We start from the raw sequence: 26,739 nt of genomic DNA, 5'->3' as shown, positions 1-26,739 counted from the left end.
TAATACCATCTTGAACACATAAATTTAAAACATGGCATGCACATCTAACATGAAAAAATCTTCCACCAAAATTTGGTTGGCAAATTCTTTTCAATTCATTAATAGAAGCAATATTAGCCGATGCATTATCAAAAGAAATTGAAAAAATTCTATTAACTAATCTATATTCTTGTAAAATTTGTTGAATTAATCTACAAATATTTTCAGCATTATGACTTTCATCGAAACATCGATATGCAAGAATTCTTTTTTGTAAAACATAATTTTCATCAACCCAATGACAAGTAATACCCATATATGAATGAGTTTGCCAATGATCACTCCAAATATCACTACAAATAGAAACATTAATATTATTGTTTTGAAAATATGTTATCAATTCAATTTTTGAGTTTTTAAACAATTTTAACAAATTCCTTTTCAAAGTATTTCTAGGAATTGATTTAAAACTAGGATTAACAAAGTTTTGACAAAATCGAGTAAAACCTATTTTTTCACCAAAACTAAAAGATAAATGATCAATTGCTACCATTTCAGCTAAACCAGACCTACAATTAGCTTCATTATAATGAAATAATTGAGGAGAGTTTGAAGAGGTAGCAAACCCGGATATTTGTGTTTGATCGCGGCTCAATCCAACCTTGAGCGGGTGCTTTGTTTGCAAATGTCGGGCGAAAGTACCATATCCACCTCCTTGCTTGAATTTGTATACCTGATTACAATAATTACAAGATACATCAAATTTACCATCTCCTTTTGGTGTTTTCTTGAAATGAATATTAAAAATATCAGAAGTAAAAATTTTTCCACCTCCCTTTTGTTGAGTTTCACTCTCTTGTGTTTGAAAATTTTGAGTTTCAAACTCAACATTTTCAAAATTTCTACCTTCACTTGCCATTTTTTTGAAAAAAGTATGATAATAAAAAAATATAATAATGATAAAATAATATAGTAACAAGTAATAAATAATTAACAATATAATTGAATAAATTGATAAATAACAAAATGAGAAGATTGAAGAAATTGAAATTGAAATATTAAATGAGAGACAAAATTGAGAGAATAATAGCTTGAGACTTGAGAGAGAGAGAGAGAGAGAGAGAGAGAGAGAGAGAGAGAGAGAAAGTGTGAAAAATGAGTGGGGGAGGGAGGGGTATATATAGATAGAAATTATAAAATTTAAAAAAAATAAAATAAAATTGGCTGGGGGTGGCAGCCAACGGTCCAATTTTGGACCGTTGGGGAAGGGAGGGGGCACGGCCGCACGGGGACGGGGGGGGGGAGCACGAGGGGGGGCCAACGGTCCAATTTTGGACCGTTGGGGAAGGGGGGGCACGGCCGCACGAGGACGGGGGGGAGCACGGGGGGGGGGGGGAGGGGGGGCCAACGGTCCGGTTCTGCGGAACCGGAACCGGCGGTTCCGGTTCTCCGGAACCTTGAACCGGAACCGGACCGAATTTCGCCGGTTCGGTCCGGTTCCGGTTCCGGTTCCGGTTCGGCCGGTTCCGGGTCCAGTTCCGGCCGGTCCGGTTCCGATTCGAACCGCCGGTCCGGTTCAATTTTGGCCATGTCTAATTGAATCATTAAACACCCCCTATTCTAGGAGAATTTATTTAGTTTTTTTTTTTTAAATAGAAGAGAATTTACTATTTAGCCCACAAACAAGGATTAATTTGACATTTCAAACATTTTTTTCCCCCGAAGGCATCGTATAAATTAGTTTAAACAGAGCTCAAAATTCCCGCGTGGCTGAGAGCGAGCAAGAAGGAATCGGACGATGTCGTCGGAGGAACAGCGAGCGAAGACCGATCCAAATACATCTATGAAGCTCGCCATAGCAATGGCGCTTCTTCGATCAAAGCTAATCCGTGAGCAACCTGCTCCTGCTCCTGCTCCTCCTCCTGATCATCCACCGCCATCATCTTCAACTTCCGAATCCGACGCTCTGAAATGGAGGCGCAAGGTCCGCCTCACTCTTCCATCTCTTTCTTCCTGATCTGTTATCAGAAAAAAGTAAAACATAAAGAAATGTGGAATCGGAATCTGTAATTTCAGGCAAAGGAGCGAAAACAAGAGCTTCTGAGGCTCAAAGAAGACCTCCGCCAAGCTGAAGGTCTCTCTCTCTCTCTCTCTCTCTCTCTCTCTCGATATATATATATATATATGTATGTATATATGTCTTTGGCCTACGGCGGAGTTGATTGTTTAGAATTTCTATTTTTGGTTTTCTGGCTTCAGAGGGTTCTCTGTGCGATCTGTTCCCCCAAAATGCGTCTTGCAAGTGCCATTTCTTCGATCATTTGGGGAAACTGACTTTTAATCGGGCTGGAAACAGTTATGATCAGAGGTTCAATGACGTTTTGCGTCGTAGATTTCTCAGACAAGGTCAAGTTAGGTCCAGTATTCATTATCATTATCCTCCACCTGAAGTATCACGGTTCCTAGTTCAAACTGATGCTTTTGATTTTGCAGTGCGGCTTAACGAGAGAAGACGAGGGAGAAAAGATAGCTTAAAACAGAGAAATCATTTTTCTGGTATATATAAGCTGCTATGGTCTGCTGATAAACCGAGTTATATTGACACTGAAATTTGATTTATCCTGACCATGGTAAAATTGAATGGTATATTGAAGTTATAAGGTTTATACACTTGGGAATTGCACATTAACCAGATCTACTCTTAACTTCAGTGATTTGTTCACTTGTATAAAAGTACTACATAAAAATCTGATTTCTATTGTTTCTTCGCGTCTTAATGGCAGAAGCTAGCAGTGAGGATGAAACGGAGGAGCTCAGGGCCTCGGTTGATTTTCTTGTGGAGCTGTGTGAAACTCTTTCTCCTGTGAAAGTGTGTTACTCGGTGCATTTATTTGCATTCCTTTGATCATGACATCCTTTATATGATTATTATCCTATATATGACTAGATGAGTTTAATCTTCTTTCAGAATAGATGATTTTAATATTGTTTTGCAGATTGAGAAGACTAATTTTGTCAACTGGTTGCATCAAGCTGTGGACTTCATTCTAGGTATCAGTGAACTCTTCTTAATGTGAATTCAAATTCTTTCATTTGTCTGTTGCTATATACTAAATGAGTAATTAACAAAGCAGAGGAGAGAGAGAGACAAAATGTAAATAGCCTCACCGATCTATCCATTAATTGGATCTCAGCCTTTAAATACTAGCCCTAAAACTAATACATCAAAATTACCAAAATACCATCGTTCAAAACAGCAACACTAGAAATGAAATAACAGAAGCAAAATACAGATTAACAACTCAAAAGTAAAAATACAATGAATTAAACCCAAGTACTCTATTACGCCCCCTCAAAGATGGACTATGAGGATTGAGGATGGCCATCTTGGATAGTAATGAAAAAAGTTGGAAACGAGGCAAAGCCTTGGTAAACATATTCGCCAGTTGATGGTGAGACCGAATAGGGAGAAGCTTGATCTGACTAGCTAAGACCTTGTCACGAACAAAATGGCAATCAAGCTCTATATGCTTGGTGTGTTCATGGAAGACCGGGTAAGTAGCAATATGGACAGCAGCTTGATTATCACAAAATAGGATAGCAGGTGCAGAAACAGAAACCTGGAAATCTAACAAGAGTTGGGTAATCCAAGTGAGTTCACTAGCAGTGGCAGCCAAGGCACGATACTCAGCTTCAGCTGGGGAACGAGATACAGTAGCTTGCTTTTTAGAGTGCCAAGATACCAAACAATCACCAAGAAACACGCAATAACCCATGATTGAACGCCGGTTATCTAAACAAGAAGCCCAGTCAGCATCTAAGAAAGCCCTAAGCAGCATAGATGATGTTGCTGGAAAAAATAAACCCTGGCCAGGAGTTGCCTTAAGTTATTGTAGCAAGTGATAAACAGAATCAAGATGAGATTGCCGAGGACTGGACACAAACTGACTGAGTTTGTGAACCGCAAAAGTAATATCCGGTCAGGAAATAGTAAGATATAACAACCTGCCTATCAATCTTCGATAAAGGGAAGAATCCTCAAGCAAATTACTATCAGAAGCACTAAGTTTCAGATTAGGTATCATAGGTAGAGAAATAGGCTTACTAGCCAAGAGACCTGAATCTTCCAACAATTGTAACGTATAATGTCGCTGAGAAAAGAATATACCCTTTTCAGATTGAGCAATCTCTAAGCCAAGAAAATATCGCAATTTTTCAAGGTCCTTAAGTTTGAATTGGCTGTGGAGAAACAACTTAAGATCATTTATAGCTGTAAGATTGGGGCCTGTGAGGATGATATCATCCACATACACCAAAAGAGCCACAAAAGAAGAGCCCGTGCCCTTAGTAAACAATGAATAATCAGATTTGGATTGAACAAAACCAAATTGAAGGAGGGCATTGGAAAATTTTGAAAACCACTGCCTTGAAGCCTGTTTTAAACCATAAATTGATTTATGTAACTGGCAAACTAATTTCTCTCTTGTTGAACCAACCGGGATTGGAGGCCTATATCCAAGAGGCAATTCCATATACACTTCTTCAAAAAGATCCCCATTAAGAAAAGCGTTGTTCACATCTAATTGCACAAGAGACCACCTATTCATAGCCGCAAGAGCCAGCAGAATTTTCACAGTAACTAGTTTCGCTACAGGAGAAAAAGTGTCCAAAAAATCCAAGCCTTCTTGTTGGGTATATCCTTTTGTAACCAAGCGAGCCTTATGTCTTTCTATGGACCCATCAGACTTGTATTTTATTTTATAAACCCATTTACACCCAATGGCATGCTTGTGAGAAGGCAAGGAAGTGACAGTCCAAGTGTGGTTAAGATGCATAGCATCTAACTCAGCTTTCATGGCATCTCTCCAATGGGCATGGGGAACAGCTTGATGATAGAATTGAGGCTCAAAATCAGCTGACACTTGAAGTAGAAATGAGCTATGGGCCAAAGAAAAATTTGAATAAGAAAGATATTGAGACAAGGGATAAGGACTGTTGGTTGAAGGAGGTGTCTTGTGAGAAAGAAGGCTGCAATGAAAATCTTGAAGGTATGTAGGAGGTTTAATCAGCCTAGTAGACCTGCGAACTGGAGTGACATAATTAGGTAAAGAAGTCGGACTATCAATAGGATTAGGAAAAGAAGGGGAAAGAGGATCAATTGTAGAAAAGTTTGAAGGAACAACCGACAATGGAGCATGAGAAGAAGGCAAGTCAGTGGCTGGGATTGGAAGCACCAAATCAGGAAATGGGTCAACTACTTGATCAGGAAGAGTGACAGAATGAAAAGGGAAAATGTGCTCATGAAATTGCACATCCCGGGAAACGAAAATGGATTTGGTGTGAAGATCGTAAAGTTTGTAACCTTTAATATTTGGAGGATAACCAAGAAAAATGCAGGCAGCAACCCTATGATGAAATTTTGATCTATGAGAAGACAATGTGGAGGCAAAACAAAGGCTACCAAGCACTCGAAGAGAGGTATAATCAACTGGTGACTGATATAACAGTTGATAAGGTGTTTTGGAATGCAAGAGAGGAGAAGGAGTTCTATTTATCAGGTAAGTGGCAGTGAGGATACAATTACCCTAGAACTGAATAGGAACCCTAGATTGAAAAAAAAGTGCTCGTGCCACATTTAAGAGATGCTGATGTTTCCTTTCAACCATTGAGTTTTGTTTAGGCTTCTCAACACATGAAAACTGGTGAATAACTCATTTAGAGGCAAAATAATCGGCAAATTTAAGTTCAAGAGCATTGTCTAACCTAAACCTTTTAATCCTCTTATTGAATTGAGTCTCTACCAGAGAAAAAAACTTAGGGATAATGTCCTTAGCTTCTGATTTATTTCTCATAAGGAAAACCCAAGTGTATCTCGTGCAATCATCAACTAAGGTCAAGAAATACTTATATCCAGCATAGGTAGGCACATGATAGGGACCCCAAGTGTCACAATGAATCAAATCAAAAGCATTATGTGATAGATGATTATGAGATATAAAATATAGTCTCCTTTGTTTAGCCAAGGGACAAACAGAACAAAAATCATGATCAGTATTATGGAATTAAAGTTGAGGCTTTATTGAATCCAATCTTTTGAAAGAGAGATGTCCTAGCCTGTTATGCCAAGTAGTCTTACTAACATGAGCTACTATGGCCACAGGAACCCCAAAATCTACTACACCAGAAATAGCATCCAAAACATATAAGCCAGCAATCAATTCTGCCTTGCCGATCATCTTTAAAGTGTGTGTATCCTGTATTGTACAGGAATGAGAGGTAAAATTGAGACTCATAGAATTTTGTCTTACTAATGCACTCACTGAAATGAGGTTAAACTTAAAATGAGGCACATATAGAACATTGTCCAACACTATATGTGGAGTAAGCTTAACACAGCCCATGTATTGAACTAAAATCCGTGTGTGGTCAGGTAAAGTAACATAAGCATCCCGAATAGGCTTCAACTCAACAAAAGATGCAAAATTAGAACACACATGACTTGTGGCTCCAGAATCCAACACCCAATGATTAGGATTACTAAGCAATGAACTGATATTAATAGAAAAACAGATACCTGATGCCTGACCAGAAGAAGAAGGGGCATCAGGAGGAGTAGACTCAGCATTTTCTTGCTTGACAACCGAGAGGTGAGAACTCAGCATGCTCAAAAGACTCTGATATTGTAGTGGACTCAGGGACTGCATAAATCCTTCTACTTCTTGAGTCTGAGAGGAGCTAGAGATAGATCCTGATACCTGACTCACAACAGGATTTTTATTCTGATTATTAACAGCCATGTGATCAGAATTATTTCCGCTTTGTCTAGGCTTGTACTCGGGAGGATATCCATGGAGTTTGTAGCACTTATCTATGGTATGTCCAGTAAACCCACAATGAGTACAAAAGGACTTCTCCCTCTTCTGATTTTTACCCTGACTAGACTTATATGTGTCATTCTTAACCAATAGTGTAACAGGATCAGAATTAACAAATGCATTATGTATGTTTCTTTGGTTCTCCTCTTGTGTAATCAGGGCAAAAACCTTATTGATAGGTGGAATAGGGTCCATCAACAATAATTGTCCTCTAACTTGAGAAAAAGTATCATTTAAACCCATGAGAAAAGACATGACATACTCGGCATGATAGTATTCAGCTAAAGACTTCAAACCACCACATGTACATTTTCCACAAGAACAAGTTGGCCTATAGCTGCTAAGTTCATCCCAAATGACCTTTAATTTGGTAAAATAGGCACTTATTGATAACTGTCCTTGTTGCAGGTTCATCAATTCTCTCCTAAGTTGGAAGATTCGAGGACCATTAGCTTGTTGATATCTTTCTTTTAAAACATTTCATATGCCATAAGCAGAATAAAAAAAAATAATATTTGCCGAGATTTCTTTAGAGACAGAGTTCAATATCCATGAAATCACTGTATTGTTGTTCCATATCCAAGAGCTAAGAACCGGATCATCACTTGATGGCCGAGAAATCAAGGCATTTACAAACCCTAATTTGTTCTTTACCGAGAGTGCGATGACCATGGCCTGACTCCATGATGAGTAGTTGCTCCCGTTAAAGGTTGCGACACCAGCAATAGTCCAGGATTGTCGGAGTGGTGCAAATCATAGGGGCTCGAGACATCGTTAGTGGCAGATGAGTTGCTCATTGACGGAGAAGATATTTCTGGAAACATATTCGCCATAGAACAAGTATGGACGATCGAAGAGAAAGAAAACAATAGCAGGAAGCTGCCACGGAAAGACATCGATTCATGGATCTCCAATCAAAAGAGATCGATTTGCAGATCTTTGATCAAAAGATATAAAGGAGGAAAACTCCGAACAATGGAGATTCACAACGAAGAGAGAAAATATAGTGAAGAGAGGAAACGTACCTAAGACTCGTCGAGCTCGTCGGAGTCGAAGATCAATGGAGAAAGAACCGTGATCGATGGAGATGGAAGTGCGAACCTAGGGTTTTAGAAAGTGCTCTGATACCATAACAAAGCAGAGGAGAGAGAGAGACAAAATGTAAATAGCCTCATTGATCTATCCATTAATTGGATCTCAGCCTTTAAATACTAGCCCTAAAACTAATACATCAAAATTACTAAAATACCATCGTTCAAAACAGCAACACTAACTGCAACACTAGAAATGAAATAACAGAAGCAAAATACAGATTAACAACTCAAAAGTAAAAATACAATGAATTAAACCCAAATACTCTGTTAGTAATTGGGATCCAGTGGTACCGAGATATGGTTGCAGAAATCCATCTATAGGTATACGTCTAGCAAATCATTGGCTGCATAACTTCCTTTTTGCACTTATTGCATTGCGAGAGTCTGGGAGCATGTTTTAACAAAACTGGGGAAAATTCATATTTACATGTCTCAATTGGATCTTAGGGGAGCTGGGTTTGACACAAATAATGTACAACTTCGCCACAGAATAATGGTCATGGTCACATCAGTATCAAATTGCTCTTGATTATTTCTTGATCAGAATGACAAGCTGCACTTGTATAGGACTGGAATTCTTCTTATTCCAGTACTACTCTGCTTAGACATTAAACTAATTAGGTCAAAGAGAGTACAGAGAAGCTAGAGATATAACTTAGCATTCAATTAAAAAACCGGGTGATTTTGAGTCTCTGCCAGTATGTTGATGAATCAATATTTGTTGAAAAAGTGTTTGGGAGCTTTACAGAGATTTAGAGACAGCACGTTAAGGAGTCTAAGGAGGAAGGGTTTTAAGTTGTGCCTTGAACTGTTCATATATTACAATGCGTGATTGGGTTTGGAACTGGAGTTGGTCTTGTGGTTTTCTAGTAAGGATTTCCCACATAAAAATTGTCTCTTTATCCTTTAATTAATTATTATTCACATGCAACAGTGATGATGCATGTCATCTGAGTGTCATTAGGATAGCTCAACAGATAAACCTGATTATTATTGGAAATTAATTTCGGAATTCTTTTTCATATTTAAGTTTCGTTTATCTTGTGCAGTGCTGCAACTACAGCTCAGTGTATGGCTCCAATATTCTACTAAAGATGTATTTTCTCTTCTTGTTACATGTCATTGCCTTTAAGACCTTTGTATCTGTTTGTTCCTTCTCTTAATGTTTGAAGCTGCACTAAAGAATATATTGTCGAAGAGAAAGGACATAGAATTTCTTGAAGGAATTGTCAGCAGGTTAATTGTGCGTCTGGTAAGAAGAATGTGCACTGCCTCGCAAGGAGATGGTGAGCATATGAATCTGTTTATTATCCAGTCTAACCTATTTTAGCTCCGTGTTTCTAGCCATTCATTCCATGATGAATTGTTTTGTTATTCTTCTATGCGTAATTTCTGAGTGGTGGTCAACGAAATTTCATGCTTGCAATGTCTGCATGATTTGAATAGGCTAACCAAAATTTTTGGTGAATGGTGTTGTTACTTCAATTGAGGACAAGTCCTTGTAGCAAAAGCAAGGTTGGGCTTTTGTAACTGGAAAGTCATGGGTTTGAATTTTGAAAATAACCTCTTTGAATCAATGGTAAGGCTGCTTATAAAAGCAACCCTCCTTTGACCCTTCACAAAGTTGGGAACCTCATCTAGTGGGGAAGCCTCTTGGTGTTGCTACCCTTTTTTTTATAATTCTTGTTATTTGCTAGTTAAGTGACATGGGGAAGGGTTGTTATCCAAATTATTATAATATCATTCAGAGCCAAATCTTATCATTTTAGCTTTTACTTCAATGCTAGATTGAGTTTTCAATATGTATAATAAGGAATGTTAATAACATTTTTTGTCATGGTTTAAAGAAAATCAAAAATTGATTGAGGATATAATGTCGGAGCCAAAGAGTTCGAGTTCCTTCTTCTCAGAGAAGTGTGTGAAATCTTTGGAGTAGACAATATAAATGAGTCTACAATCAACTATGATTGATTGAAATGAATCTTACTAATTAAGTGCACTGAAAATTGAGGCCTAATGTTTGAAGACAAACCAAGTTCATAAGATTAAGGTTCGTACTCCTTTAATTAACTACTAGATGGAATAGCTAGGGTAATGATAAGGTTGTTACTTGTGACTTGTAGCTGAGTTTACGTTGTGAAAACAGTTTTTTCACAAAATAAAAATAAACCTGCATAATAAATGACTCTCCCCCAACCTCACGAAGCAGGGTGGCTCATGCATTAAAGAAACCTTTATCATATATGCATACCAATTGCTACTCCTTTGAGAATGCTAATTAATGAAGAATCCAGATGCCAACGTCATTAGAAAATGTCAAAGCCATTAAAACTTAAACATTAAATTATCCATTTCTGTTCTCTTCACTCTTAAATTGTTAAAATAAAGAAAAAATAAAAGATAAAGAAGAGAAATAACTTATTTTGCGTTTTCCTCCCAGTCTGTATTTTCTTTATATTCTATCTTTAGACCATTATTATCTCAATACAATTGTGGAAAAAAGGAAAGCTCTTAAAGAAGCTCTGCAGACCACAGGTGGGGCTTAAGTCTGTGTAAAACTTCTTGGCATATGTTTGTACTCTATTATTCTAGAGCGCCCCCAAGAGAAAATGCAAAGGAAGAAAGATCATGGTTTACTAGGAGTGCTGGTGATACTGCCAAATAGTTTTGTGCTTGAACCCAAGTTGAGCCTTATGATAAGAGCATAGCCATAAAAACAGACAGAGGACATGCAATACAATAGATGAAAATAAATCAAATTTATTAAGTATTACATGCGTAACACTAAGCTAATTGCTAGGAAAAGAAGAATAACACGTTTGGCCTCATAAGGCAGGCCCGTATGAAAAATGTTCCCCAGCAATGGGCTTGGCAGCCTGTGAATCACACGTATGCCAGTTACAAATGGTTTCAGGGTTACGGTCCAGCTAGAGAGCTGTATGCTTGGGCTTGAGAATTGGATTCATCTCAATACAAAACTGCAAAATAGTTCTTAAATGTTAAAAGGCTTTAGTAACTGGAAGAATGAGAATGTTTCTTAGGCAGGGACTGTAGCTACTTAGTAGAAATCCCACATAGGATTTTACCGCATTTATATAAATAAAAACTAAAAGCTTATCAAGGTCAGATTCCATCTGTGGCAAAAGTTTTAAAACGTTAAATTTGAAAGCATTTTTCTTGTTTATGAGCAGTTCTTGGGATCAATCTGAAATCTCGAAGTTTATTATTGTTCACATATGCTGTCATTGCAATCTTGCTGCCATCTCTAATAACATTTGCTAATAATAGCTCAAAGTTTAATTGTTTACATATTTTACTTTCAGTTCTTAAATTAGACAGCCCCTAATTTTATTCTTGATATTTCAATTAATTGCGGATTGATTCTGAACATTATGTTTCAGAGCTACATCACTTTGACCCTGATGCCCAGTTGTATATTCAGCACTTGCTTCGCAAGCTTGGAAGTGAGCCATATGTTGGGCAGCGTGTGATACTTTCTGTTTCTCAAAGAATCATTGTTTTGGCAGAAAGTTTACTCTTCATGGATCTATTCGATGATGCTTTTCCTAGTGTTCACGACAGCATATACATACTGTGAGCATTGTACTTCAACTTTATACTGTTCAAGATGCATCACTTTATTCTTATTCGTAACTTATCAGGTTGGTTGCCATACACCCATTTGTTATCCTTCTTGTAGCATGCATGTTAGATGTTAATTTGTTAGTTTCCTATATTTGTTGTAAAGTGAACATTTTTCTCATCGAGAAGATGATTGGGCTTAGTATTAGCTTGCATCTAGCATGCTGGTGCTTATTCCCTTTCGCAACACAATACTAGATTGCAGCCTATATGAAAGTTTTAGGCATATTACATGGTTTTAAGAGTTCAAAAGTTAATGTTAGCTAGGACTTCTAGGTAAAGATCCATAGTGTTCCAATGCCATTAGAGCTGACAGAAGATAACTATCATGTGGGCATAGACGAAGAGAGTGAAAGGAATGTACCAACGCTTAGTGTATCAAGCAAGGGAGACACTAAGGTTTTCAAAACTTTTTCAAAAACACACACGTAGTGGAAAGGATACTAAATAACCTTTGCAAGACTAGGCATAGACAACCATATGCAAATACACACGCATCAAAATGAAATACCAAAGTAACTTTTACCTCATTCCGTAGAGATGTTGCTGTCAGTTACTTCCATGATGCACCTGGGCCCGAATTCCTTCGGTCACGAATAGCTTCGCCAAGCCGATCTACTCTGGTACTTGCCTCTTTGGATGACCAAGCCACCCTCACAAATATAGGGGACCAAGTTAGTCCACACTTAGGCTACTCCAGAACCCTTCGTCTCACCCATGTGTTAGACAAGCGAGAATGAAGGTGACTCCAACTTGACCTAGGTTCTCCTCGGATGACTTGATCGTTTCACGACCTTTGGACAAACAGAACACATGGAGCAAGAGAGAGGAAAGCAATCAAGCAAATGAAAAAGAAGATGAACAGTGGATGAGCTTGCCTATGCTTTTTTTTTTTCTCAATGAAATGGACGAAGGAGATGGGAGAGTGGAGTGGTGTATCTCATACGTTGCTTCTCTTCCCTTTTTTCTTCTTTTCTTCTTTTTTTAATTTCTTCCCTCTCCCTCTTTTCAGATTTGTGTCTCCAAGATGCAATCATAGCCTCAATAGAGCATTAATGCTCTACTGACTGAAACAACAAAAGAAAAGATCTAATCTCATTGAACGAAATTGTTGACTGTTCAAGACGAAGTGTCGACAATTCCAAAAGTGTCAACCGATCCAAGAATTGTCGACCGTTTTGTGTTCTTCTCTCAAATTTTTACCAAATTGCATTCAAGCCCACCATTAAGTCTTAATGACTCTTCCACTAACTCTTAATGGAACCAAGGTCCCCGTTAATTATTAACGGTCTCCCTCTATTAACTCTCAACAGATTGTTGATCCATTAGTTAATTCTTAACAACACATCCATCATCATCATCATCATTAACTTTTAATGATGATTGAGAACACACAACAAGGAATCACTAATCCAATGCATTACCTAGTATGTGTATGACTTTCTAGGTTCACTACTATGTAGCAATCAGGACACGCCAAACTTTTTTGCGAAGTGTTTTAAAACGCGCTAGGCGGGCGCCAAACTAGGGCCTAGTGCCTAGGATGCCTAGGCGGACTGTTGTTTTTTTTTTTAAGTTTTTAATATAATTTCATGTTATTTTCAAATAAATTAAAGTTAAAAAGACAAATAAAACTTATATATATATTTATATATATAAACAGATAAATATATAAATAGATTTATTAATATATTGTTTATACAGAAACTTATATATATATAAACTGAGATGGCTAGGGTGGAGAAAAAATAGCGGAAATGGAACTTGAGTCCGCAAGGATGGAGCTTGACGATGGCGATGGCATAAAGGCAATGAGGAGGTCACGAAGAAGCTGGAGGCAGCGATGAGGTACCGGCAGCTTTCAGGAAGTAGCAGCCTTAGGCTAGAGAAAGGGGGAGACGACTGAGAGATAAGCAAAAAATTAGGCGTCCCAAGCGGCGCTTAGCCTCCGTCGCTGACTGATTAATTGGGTAGGCACCTAGGGGGGTCAACTAGGCCAAATTCACAATGGCCGCCTAGGCTGATTTTTAGAACACTGTTTTTGCGTTGACCGAACATTTCGGTCTACTATGAGAAACTCTACATTTCGTCACAGCACCCTGAAAGGTCCTGAGTGACCTTTAGCATAATATCAGAATGATCTTAATGGCAATAAAGTCAATATTTCAATGAACCTATTAGGGCTCTCGATTATCATGCACTATAATCCTTCCACTAACTAACATCCCAATCGAGTGAGAGCTATGGACTAATTAAACTCACAAGACTCGATAACTATACTAAGATACAGTATAGTGTGGTTGAGATGACACATCAAAACTTCTTCTCACATCGAAACTCCTTCCAACATCAGAAATTCTTTTCGATCATGCACACCTTAGCCAGGGGTTTTCCAACCACAACCAACTGCGACCGCATAAGATGTTCACCCCTATTGCCAAAGATCAATGGATCTCATTGGTGAGCATATGCCTTCATACACCACTGCACAGAGACCACACATAGAGCATTCTCATCTCTCACACTGGATGATTTCGCTCAACGACAAATCTCCAATACCAATGCATAAGATAAGTATGTCACCTCTGGTCTGAGGATCAGATACAATCAAAAACCAGTAATAGATCATTAATCTTCTCAGCCATGTGATTTATTGCAAGCATCACATTTAGTAGATGTTCAACTAACATTCACCCACATGTCTACTAGTTGCATCTCATACAGTATGGCATGTAACTCACCTTCATTTATTGTTGAAGAATAAAGAAGTCTTTCAAGACAAGAAGACTTGGAGATAATTAGAGTTTAGTGTTTTATTTGTTTAGTGTTTTATTTATCTGTTTTATCTTTTTGTTTTATCTCTTTGTTGTAAGTTTAAATAGTGTTGTAATCTAGTTCTAGATATAAGGAAATCTAGATAATAGGGATGTAATCTAGGAGAATTCTTAGGAGAAGTATCTCTTGTATAAATATTTTTGCTCAAATCAATAAATCATACGGTAATACCGCTTCCCTTTCTCCTTTTTCCTACATGGTATCAGAGCCTCGTTAATAGGATGATACAGTAAACCCTAGGGCCTTCATTGCTTTGTTCGAGTGCCTTCATTGCACCAATGAGAAGAACCCTAAAAACCTTTTTTTTTTTTCTTCTCATCATCGCTTCTGTCCAAGTCTCAAAACACCACTGTTCAGCCACTGTCTACCTGCACTGCCACTACCATCAGGTTCGTCGTCATCAGATCGGCTGACCATTGGAGACTCGCCGTTAACGGAGCCCTCACGCACCGGCGACGTCCAACACCCTTTCACCTCCAGCTGCTCCATATTACACTTCTGACATCTGTTTAGCCCATCCCTGGTGCCTTCATTGCACAAGGTTCTCTTCCGCCACATCTGTTCTTCCTTGTTCCTGTTACTGCCAAACCCCTGTAGCCTCCTTTGTGTTGCTTCTCCTTGGCAGCCATGTCAGAAACCGCGGACAGACGCTCTTCCACTCCAACCATCACCATTGGGGAAGGAATTTCAGTGGATCAGTCCTTCTTTCCTGGTGACTTACCAACAGTTCATTAGTCCTATCGATTGGATGGTCGAAATTTCCTTCAATGGTCTCAATTGATCAAGACTCTACTCAAAGGACGAGGGAAAGGTAGTCATCTCACCGACAATTCCCTAGCAGAAGAAGATCCCAACTTTAACGCTTGGGATGTTGAAGATTCACACATCATGTCATGGTTGTGGAGTGCGATGCAACCTGAAATCAGCCAGAACTTTATGTTTCTCGGCATTGCTCGAGAGATTTAGGAGACTATTCAACAAACTTACTCGAAGGTCAAAGATGCCTCAGTGATCTTTGATGTTAAAACAAAGATTAATGTTGCAAAACAAGGCCAATTGTCTGTCATCAAGTATTACAATTTGATGAGAGGCCTATGATTAGAGCTTAACCAATATCAAGCTATTAAGATGGTATGCAAAGAAGACACTACTGAATCCTTGAAAGAGACCGGATAGTGGAGTTCCTAGTAGGCCTAAATCCCGAGTTTGATCAGGTTCGTATACAAGTTCTTGGTAAAGATAATCTTTCTAATTTAAATGAGGTATTTGCTATTGTGAGGAGTGAAGAAAATAGGAGAGGTGCTATGCTTAGTGGATCTAACATGGAACAGTCAGCACTTCTGTCCAATACTAAGGAAGGAGTAGGAGGAAAAACATGAAAACCACCAGCAGCCCGAACCAAGGCTTCCGGATGTGAAGGACAGTGGTGCACTTACTGCAACAAGCCCTGGCACACCAGAGAGACATGCTTCAAGTTACATGGGAAAGAGGCGGTTCTTAGTCGAATTGGTGGGCTTTAGAATATGAGAAATCAAGGTAATCCACAAAAATATCCACTAAGTTATCTTTCAACCAAGGAGCAAGAGAAAGAATCATAAAAGGAAGAAATAGCCAGTTCTGGAGCAGATCCCAACCAGCTCAATAAATAGGAGATAAACAGCTTGAAAGAGTTCCTAAAGACCATCCAAGATTGATGGAGGTGTATCCTGCTCTATTGCACAACAAGGTAAACAAGTGTATTTTACTCCTTTTTTGATCTTCAATACTGATAGGAATAACATATGGATCTTGGATTCAGGAGCTACTGACCTATGACACCCAATTTCCATGTCCTATGAGCCTTTTGAAACAACCAAATGAATCATTGTTGCCAATGGGACCTCCATTCCCATTAAAGGAAAAGGCAAAGTGAGTTTTGGCCCATATTTATCAATAAATCAGGTACTCTATGTACTAGATTTAACCCTAAGCCTTATCTCCATAAAACAACTCACAAAAGATCTCAATTGCAATGTTGTTTTCTCTCCATATGGGTGTAAATTTCAGGCCATGAACATGGGGAGTACGATTAGTGTGGCTAAAGACAAACATGGGTTGTACATCCTACAAGGGAGGAGTTCTTTGCCTAAAGAAGACAACCTGCAGGTAGCCTACTCAACCCAAAATTCAGCATCTGATCGAGCTACAATTTGGTTTCACCATCTCTGTCTTGGTCATCCTCCTTTTAGTCTATTGAAGGGAATGTTCCCTACTTTATTTAAAACTCTTGATTCTAGCAACTTTCAATGTGATGTGTGTGTTATGGCAAAACATCATAGATCTTCTTATCCCATTAGCAATAAACTTTCATCATAGATTTTCTTTAATTCATTCAGATGTTTGGGGTCTTTCAAAAATACCAAACTATTTAGGGGCAAAGTGGTTTGTTTCTTTTATAGATGATTGCACCCGAATGTGTTGGATTTTTCTTTTAAAAGATAAGGCTAACATTGGGACTGTTCTGCCCTATTTTTGCAAAATGATCCACACTCAATTTGGAACTCCAATTAAAAAAATTAGGACAGATAATGCAAATGATTATTTCAATGCTCACTTACATCATTTTTTTTTCCCAAAATGCGGGGATAGTCCATGAATCTTCATGCATAGACACTCCACAACAAAATAGAGTGGCTAAAAGGAAGATGAGACATCTCCTTAATGTCACTTGAGCCCTTCTTCATTATCACAATGTTCCTAAATATCTATGGAGGGAGGCTATTTTGATAGCCACTTATGTAATTAATGGGATCCCATCCAAGGTTCTTAATAATCTAAGTCCATTCCAATGTCTAACCGATTTTTACCTGGACCTAAAGTTGCATTCTCCTTTGCCTCTCAAAGTTTTTGGATGTGTATGCTTTGTTCACATACTTAAGATTCATCGGGACAAACTAGACCGTAGAGTAAAAAGGTGTGTGTTCATTGGCAGTGTCGTACCTGAGATTTCGGGGCCTTGAGTTGAAATATAAAAAATGGGCCCCCAAATCATAGTGTACATTCAAATTTTATTTTTCATAATAAAATATAAAAAAAATATTCATACCATATCAAAATAAAATTAAAAATTTTATAACTGATCAACTAAAAACTACTCTCCTTGCAGTTTTGAAGGCAAAAATATCAATCAAATTTACATAATCAAGTTGTTCAAGCATTTTTTTCTCAATAGACAACATAGCCAATCCATTCAATCTGTCTTGTGACATAGTTGAGTGGAGATAAGTCTTGATCAACTTCAATTTGGAAAAACTTCTTTCTGTAGATGCAACTATAACAGGTATAGTCAGCAAAATTTTGTAAGCAACACAAGCATTTGAGAAACACTCATCCATTTTGTTCAAATAATTTACCACATCAATTGCTTTTTTTGTTTCTGTAGGTAAAGAGTATTTCAAGACTGACAACTCTAAAAACAAATCATCTCCATCAATATCGGAATGACCATTATGCGTCAAGGATTTTTCAAGATTCTTATAAGACCCTAACAAAGTATCATCATCAGCATACTTCAAACTCTCCAAATTAAATAAAAATCCAAATGTTTCCTCATATTTTTTAAATTGTTCAAATCTAGTTTGAAGTGAAGAACGAGCCTGATCAATTATGAAGAGAAAATAATTTACTCTAAAAGAATCTTCTGCTGATTGTGTTACCTCATCACTTCCATCTTCATCAAATTGTTTCTTTCTTCGAATCATGCGTTTTTCTCGAAATACAACTTCAACTCCTATTTTATTTGCCATTTGTTTTGCTTCAACCATAGCCTTATCAAATCCAAATTCTCTATAATCATCAAGAAACAAAGAAATCCTTCTAAAAGATTGATTGCAACATCAATATCCATATTTTCAGCTTGAAGAAATTTATTTGTAGTGTTAATGGCATGCAACAACTTGTACCAAATTACCATACCAAGCAAGAACTCAAAATTTTGAAGTTCATATGTTGCTAAGGACTCAGCTTCACTCCTTGTTTTAGGATCTTCACTAGTATCTGCCAAGTCAAATAAAAAATCTCTTATTTGTATAGTTTGCTCTTTTATAGGCCTAACACTTTCAACATGACTTTCCCAATGTGTTTGTGACAATGGCTTAAGTGTAAGACCTTTTACATGATCTTTAAAAATTTTCCACCGCTTGGTAGAAAAAGAAAACAATGTATAGATGTGTTGTATCACTCATAGCTTTAGGACAACAATTTGCCATATCACATAATGTCAAATTAAGACTATGACAACCACATGGAGTATAGAAAGCCCTCGAATTTATTTCAAGTAGTCTTATCTGTACACCTTTATGCTTCCCTTTCATATTAGATCCGTTGTCATATCCCTGGCCTCTTATATTGTCAATATCAAGCTCAAGATTGGTCAACATGTTTTTAAACTCAGTAAAAAGTCCAAGCCCTGATGTATCATTAACTTTCAAAAATTCTATCCAATATTCTTCTACCATTGTAGAGTTTGCCGAATCATCCACACATCGTATTACAAGAGACATTTGCTCCTATGACTGGCATCTGGAGTACAATCTAATATGATCGAAAAATATTTTGCTTGTTTAACTTTTCTAACAATTGAACTTTTCACCTCATTTGCCAACATTTGTATCAATTCATTCTGAATTTTAGGGCCCAGATATGTATAATGAGTCTCATGTGCTTGAATACGTCGAATGTGCTCTTTCATAATCAGATCAAATTCAGCAATCATTTCAATTATTTGCAAAAAGAGACCATTGTTTTCCACATAAAGCTTCTCACAATCTCCTCGAAATGCCAAGTTATTTTTTGCCAATCTTTGCACAACAGCTATTATCCTCTTCAACACATGTCTCCAATGTTCTCTTTCTTTATTGATTTCAGTTTGCACACTTTGATCAATTGTTTTATTTTTTTGCAGTTTTGTTTCTAATTCGATCCAACTAGTCATGCAATCTATATGCTCCTTACTTGCTTCATGACTTTTAAGACTCCAACTCCTCTTATGCTGATCTTTGTATCCTTCATTTCCCAACTGACCAATTTTACTTATTGTTTTTTGACTCTTGAATAACTTATAGCAAAAGCAAAAAATCCTGTCCAAATGAACTGAATATACTAGCCATCTCCTATCTTTTGTTTCTCCATTAGGCAATACTCATTTATATTGTGATAATTCAAAATGTCTGCCAATACTATCTTTAGGAAACAATACTCGATCAACTCTTTTTGGATCTCTCTCTATTAAAAAATCCCTCATATTTTGATCAATTTTATCCCAACACCCTGGATCATAAAAATTAATCAACAAATCTTCATGTTGAACATTTTCTTCTTCTTCCTCATTCAATTGATTCACATCAACATTTTCTTTTTCTTCTTCATTGTTCAATTCATTGATATTAACGTGATCGTCTTTGTCTTCATTAAATTCATCAACCTTTTCACATTGTTCATTAACATTGTCATTCCAAGTTTCTTGTTCTTCCACCAATGTTTCATTCAAGTTTTTAACTATTTTTGTCCTCTTTGTTATTTTGCTGCTATTAAAGTATTTAAACATATCATCGGCTTGACATTGAACTAATGATTCTTCCCTTTGTTTCCTTTTTCTTTTTTGAGCTCCAGACATATGTTTAGAATACATGATTTGTGATTATTGCTTAAGCCTAACAAAAGGAAAAAAACAATTATTATAACAATACACAACTCGCTTAAGCAATAATAACATTAAACTTAATTTTTAAATTATAATCCAACAAATCAATAAAAATTCACAAATCAATAAATGCATAAAATCCTAGCTAGTTACCCATAACCCATTACCAGAGCTTCTAATTCACTAAGATTCTAGTTAATCATAATTGAGTTTATAAATTTAAATTATCAAATAAAATAGAAATAATTAAACCCAATTAAATATGTTTGTTGGGTCTTGATTTCAAACTATAAAATCAAATTCTATATCACAAAACTTGTATACCTAAGGCACACAGAAAACATTAACATCTAGGAATATATAAACTTAAAAAAATTACATTTACAAACAGATTCTGCCACCCAAAAACGAATCAATGAACTGATGTATCACCTTAGTTAGAAGATTAAACAAGTGATTATATCTTGAAATAATTGAAGCAACCACTCGTGATCACCATTAACATATATATATATATATATTTACAGAATATATATATTCTATAAAAAATAACAAAAATATAAATAGCACAAAAAATAGATCTCATTGGCAGATCCCACCATGGCCGGTGGTTTCCAACGATCAGAGGCAACCACCTAACACCCTTATCCCCATCGACCAACATACCAAAAAACCAACAAGGTCCAATGGTCGAATCTTTATAGATCTAAGATTAAACTTTCGGCCTAGCCCAAACCGTGTGCATATATGTATATATCATGCATCTATATTGAAAATAATTGTTGATAAAACAAAAAGACATACCCTCTTGTAGATCGAGGCCACTTTCACTATAAAAATACGGTTGGATCTAAGATCAGATGGCTGGATTTCAAAAAATCAATGATTTAAAGAGTTGTTCTTCTTGAGAGAGTGAAAGAAAGAAGGAGAGAGAGTTTGCCAGAGAGTTTTTGCGTTCAACAGATTTTTTTTTTGGGAGGGGGGGAGATTTATATGGGGGCAAAGTTGTCATTTTGACACAGGGGCAAAATAGTAAATTTCTTTTCAAATTTATGGGCCCCCTTAAATTGGAAAAATCATGGGTCCTGAGACAATGGGCTCTTGAATTTGGCTATAGGTCCGGGCTTGTTCATTGGATATTCTCCAACCCAAAAGAGCTATAAGTGTTGCAATCCTTTTTCACGAAAAATCTATGTTTCTAAAGATGTAACCTTTATTGAGTCTCAACCCTTCTTTGACTCTCAACCTAAGGGGGAGGATAATCAATCTGAAACCAATCTGGATAGCCTATTCTCCTTTCCAGAAACAACTATTGATGTTGTCCATCAACTCTCAAAGCCATCCCAACCTTCCTCTCCTCAGTTCACTCCATCAACAGCCTCTTCTCTTCATTCAACAGAGCTTGAACCAGCAAACCAGCAATTGTATTCTTCTAACAGGTACAAAGGATTCCCCTATGTGTACAAGAGAAGATAACCTAGTGATGGTCCACAACCCGCACCAATTGCAGCCCCTGATTCGAGCATGGAAGAACACATACCTAGAGAAACAAATACAAACCAACCAGAACTAGAATTTATTGATTTGGAGCTTCCAATTGCAATTCGAAAAGGAGTCAGAAATTGCACTAAACATCCCTTAGCCAATTTCCTATCCTATCATTGTTTTTCTCCTACCCACAAAAGCTTCTTAACATCCCTAGTTCTATTGTTATTCCAAAATCAGTGGATGAGGCACTAAAGGATCCAAATTGAAAGGAAGCCATGTTAGAAGAGATGAGGGCTTTGCACAAGAACCAAACGTGGGAATTAGTGTCTCAACCCAATGGAGTTAGACCTGTGGGTTGCAGGTGAATCTTCAATCTAAAGTATAAAGCTGATGGTACCTTTAAAAGATACAAGGCAAGGTTAGTTGCCAAATGCTACACTCAATCCTATGGGATTGATTACCTTGAGACCTTTACCCTAGTAGCCAAGATGACAACTATTCGAGTACTCATATCATTAGTAGCTAATTAGGGTGGAAGTTGCAACAATTAGATGTTAAAAATTCATTTTTACATAGGGATTTAAAGGAAGAAGTGTTCATGGAATTACCTCCAAGTTTTTCACAGAACAAAGCAGGAAAGGTGTGCAGGTTGAAGAAGGCATTATATGGACTCAAACAGTCCCCATGAGTCTGGTTTGGGCAATTTTCTACAGCAATGAATACTATGGGGTACCATCAAAGCCGAGGGGACCACACTCTCTTCATCAAACATACAGGAAATAAGGTAACTGCTTTATTGGTTTATGTTGATGATATTGTTGTGACAGGTAATGATGAAGTTGAACAAAAAAGCTTAAAACAAAAGCTTGCTAAGGAATTCGAAATTAAGGACCTTGGAAGACTAAAATACTTCTTAGGGATTGAGGTAGCCTACTCCAAAACAGGGATATTACTATCTCAGCGTAAGTATACACTTGACTTATTGGCTGAGACCGATCTGCTAGGAGGAAAAGGAGCACAGATTCGAGTAGATCCAAACATCAAGTTGTTGGAAAATCAATCTGGAGAAGTAATAGATAAAGGGCAGTTCCAAAGATTGGTGGGTAAGTTGATATACCTCTCACATACTAGGCTAGACATAGCATTTGGAGTCAGCCTAGTAAGTCAATTAATGCCTAGCCCCAATGAGGAACACATGCAAGCAGTAAGAAGAATTCTTCATTATCTAAAGGCTAACCCAGGAAAAGGTATATTGTTTGCACCAGGAGCTAATTTAAAGGTTCAAGGTTGCACAGATACAGATTATGGAGGCTCTCTAGTGGATAGAGGGTCCACAACTAGATATTGTGTGTTCTTAAGGGGTAATTTGGTGTCTTGGAGGAGTAAAAAACAAGGGGTGGTAGCAAGATCAACTGTTGAGGCTGAATTCAGGGCTATGGCCCTTGGTGTGTGTGAACTTTTGTGGCTAAAGATAATTCTTGAAGACTTGAAGATTCAAATACAACACCCCATTGAGTTATTATATGATAACCAATTAGCAATAAATATTGCCCATAACCCGGTACAACATGACTGAACTAAGCACATTGAAAATGACAAGCATTTTATTAAAGAAAAATTGGAATCTGGATTGCTACACATCTCCTATGTTTCATCTAATCAACAGGTGGCAGACATCCTTACTAAAGGATTGCCCATTAAGCGCCTTGAGGAGCTAGTAAGCAAGTTAGAATGGTAGATATTCATTCACCAGTTTGAGGGTGAGTGTTGAAGAATAAAGAAGTCTTTTAAGCCAAAGAGTCTTTCAAGACAAGAAGACTTGGAGATAATTAGATAATTAGAGTTTAGTGTTTTATTTATCTGTTTTATCTTTTATTTTATCTTTTTGTTTTATCTCTTTGTTGTAAGTTTAAATAGTGTTGTAATCTAGTTCTAGATATAAGGAAATCTAGATAATAATGATGTAATCTAAGAGAATTCTTAGGGTATCTCTTGTATAAATATTTTTGCTCATATTAATAAAATCATAGGGGAATAACGCTTCTCTTTCTCCTTTTTTCTACATTTATCATTAATATCTCATACTAATCAAATATAGTAGCCCATGTGCTAGTCCATAATCAATTCATCATAGTCGCCATCTCATAAATCTAAGGACTAGGAATATCTTTAAGAAATCATGTGTTATAGATTCTTGTCACATATTTTTAACAACTTAAGAATAGGACCATCAGGAAATCTAGGGACTCATTCATACACATTTGGAGAGCAATGAATGAAGAAATGATCATTTTATTAATTGTAAGAATATAATACATGTATGCCTACTACATATTAGATGTCATCAAAATCTAGCATTAGGGTATACATCACTAACAGAGAAATCATTTGGAACTTAACATGGGTTAGAATTGTGGTGAGATGAGATTTATGGAGTAACAAAGATGCTAGGGTCTAAAAGGAGAAGTGTCACAATCTAATCCCACATTAATAATCTATTAAGGAGATCTTGTTATTTTACTTGATAATAACACTTTTAGGTGAGGGCCTATCATAATATTTCCACATGCAAGGTCTCTTTCTATCTCTCTATGTGAAGGCTTGCAAGAGACTTAGGTATGATTTAGATTTTTAGCTTATATTTGGGAGAGAGTGTGGGTAAAGAACCAAAAGATACATGATGGAACATGAAGGGTAAAGGAAATAATGTAAAGTTCGTTATTATTTTATTGTTTGGGAAGAATAAAATGTAAATGAGTGTAATATAACTTTATTTTGTTTAGATGGAGAATGGAATGTTAGGGATACAGAGAATATAGATGCGTACGTTATACAGAAATAACTTTCTTGATATAAGAAAACAGTTCTAGCCCACTACGGTACAAGAAACATAAACTACAACACTTGACCACTATTATAACAGTTGATATTAATAACAACAAAAGCTTATAACCAGCAACAACAAAGGAACAAATGTTACCAGACCAAAACAACAAAGTGGAGAAGACGGTTGAATAGCAACGCTTGCAGCTAGAATGGCAAGGAAACATGAACAAAACTTCTGGAACATGGAAGAGGCAGGAATAGAAGTAGGTTGAGTCGCGCTTTGCGTTGTCCTGAAGACAATTAGCGCCCTACACCAGCAGCAAACAGACTACGGCGACTATCTTAGCAGGATAAAACGACCTATCCAGTGAATGGCAGCCACGAACAATCGGAGCTAGCAGAACTCAAGACAGGCTTGCTCTCAGTGAAGAAAACTCAAGATGGGAGGCAAAACTTGAGAGGAGTGAAAACCATGAAAACTTATAAAGGAATGGAAAACTTCACACCCACAAAAATAAGCCAACACAACCAATATATAAAGGCACCCCATAAACTTAGCAATGAAGGAAACTTGGAGACCAAGCCAATCTAGAAGAACTTGGGGGCCAAGTATATCTAGAAGACCTTGGGGGCTAAGGAAATCTAGAACACCTTGGGGACCAAGCAAGAAAGAAAGATAAAAATAAAAATAAAAACTACACACACACACACTCACTTCCAACATGGAAGGGACATAACGATAAAAGAAGAAAATAAAATTACAATTATATCCATTTACTTTCAAAATAAATAAACTAGCGAAAAATAAGAGTAAGATAATAAAAATAATAATATATTTATAAATTGGGGTGTAAGTAAAATAAGAGTATAAAAAAAAGACAAAAAGATATTATGTTACTTCCCCCTTCCATTATAAAACTCTTGTCAAAATAAGGAAAATATTCTCCCTTCCCATCCTATCTCTTCTCCTCTGTACCCATCCAAAAATAGCATTAATGAACTTCTCTGGCACCAAACGGTTATGTTTACTAATCACAAACTAAGCATTATCATATTGCCATCATGTGATGCACTTGGTGTCTTTCAGATTATTAGTATCAATTCCTTTTGAGGCACTTTGAATTCCCTTTTCTATATATTCTCTTCATATCTCTCTGAATATACTTGCTCCATTGTTCACGCAATAAATGTTCCCATTGTTGCAGGTTAAACTGTGTCTAACATTTCTATTCATCTTTAATGCTCTACATCTCCATATTCTATTTCAACCTTATATGATGCCTATAATGTGGTTTGCCTCTTTCTAGTAGCCATGGAACTTAACTATAGGCTGATTATTGTTCCTATTGACATCAGTCTTTTGCAAATCCTTCTAATTAACAACGGATCAAGCTCGTGGTTCTTGTATCAGACTTTAATAAAGTTCTATTAGATGCCATACTCCACATTTCAATTTGAAATCAAATAAGAAATCATAGGGTATATGCATACACACACATATATACGTGCAAATGTTTCTAAAATTGATGATTTGAGGATAGCTTCATCACATTTGTTAATGTGGATGACAGGATCCAGCTTATTGAATTTCTGGTATCGGACCACTTACTCACCTGGTCAAGCAGTCAAGATTTCGACATGAGTAAGCACACACATGATCGTACCAACCTTCTAAGATTTTCCTTTCTTGAACTTGCGTAATTCTTATTCATCGTAGCTGATGATCATAACTCCAAGAGGCTTAACAAGAGAAGTGTTCTTAATATTCTAGAAGGGAAAGAGCCTGGAGTTCCTGGTATATATGCAAATGGCTAGAAAAATGACTTCTGATGGTGAATCCGCAGGGCTATTTGAAGACTGGGTAGCATCGATTCTTCATGCAAGGAAAGCATTAGAACTCTTGGAAAATAGGAACGGGCTTTACGTGCTGTACATGGATCGAATGATGGGAGGTGTCGCCAAACAAGTAGGTCAGGTTTCATCTCTTCAGAATCATCTGAACCCTGATATTTTAGCAAACCTATTACATTGACTGGAGCTTAATCTACATTTCACCAAATAGCAAACTGAAGGGCACTTCCTAGGAACTCACTTCCCGTGTATAGTGAGTACTAACTGAGATATCATATTTGGGCAACTTGATTCATTCATTGGCTTTTTCATTTCATTCATCATCAACGTGGTCGATCCTTTTAATAACAGCACAAGAATGCTAGTAATTAAGCTGGTTAGTGGACTCATACATTTTAGAAACAAATATGAAACATTATGTAATAGTTTGTTTAGATTAGTTATTCTATCTATTTGAAAAGTAGACAAA

At 37.0% G+C, this 26,739-nt stretch overlaps 1 protein-coding gene across 1 annotated transcript; it reads left to right on the top strand.

The window, feature by feature from the left end:
* Window positions 1-1,757: 1,757 nt before the first annotated feature.
* On the top strand, window positions 1,758-26,739 carry LOC127795212 (protein MULTIPOLAR SPINDLE 1). The gene is made up of 10 exons (XM_052326750.1): window positions 1,758-1,963; window positions 2,056-2,113; window positions 2,239-2,385; window positions 2,473-2,535; window positions 2,763-2,848; window positions 2,976-3,030; window positions 9,121-9,234; window positions 11,350-11,542; window positions 25,991-26,061; window positions 26,264-26,739. Exons 1-10 carry the CDS (start codon window positions 1,778-1,780, stop codon window positions 26,449-26,451), a joined length of 1,161 nt encoding a protein of 386 aa, XP_052182710.1. The 5' UTR covers window positions 1,758-1,777; the 3' UTR covers window positions 26,452-26,739.

Source organism: Diospyros lotus, chromosome 2, assembly GCF_014633365.1.
Source record: "Diospyros lotus cultivar Yz01 chromosome 2, ASM1463336v1, whole genome shotgun sequence".
Classification (NCBI taxonomy): Eukaryota; Viridiplantae; Streptophyta; class Magnoliopsida; order Ericales; family Ebenaceae; genus Diospyros; species Diospyros lotus.
Note: the sequence above shows the minus strand (reverse complement) of the source record. Positions and strands in the feature narration are given on the sequence as shown.

Coding starts and splice junctions, on each gene's coding strand:
- LOC127795212 (XM_052326750.1), top strand. CDS start 1,778: ATGTCGTCGGAGGAACAGCGAGCGAAGACCGATCCAAATACATCTATG. Junction 1,964..2,055: donor CTCTGAAATGGAGGCGCAAG/GTCCGCCTCACT, acceptor CTGTAATTTCAG/GCAAAGGAGCGAAAACAAGA. Junction 11,543..25,990: donor CACGACAGCATATACATACT/GTGAGCATTGTA, acceptor TGTGGATGACAG/GATCCAGCTTATTGAATTTC.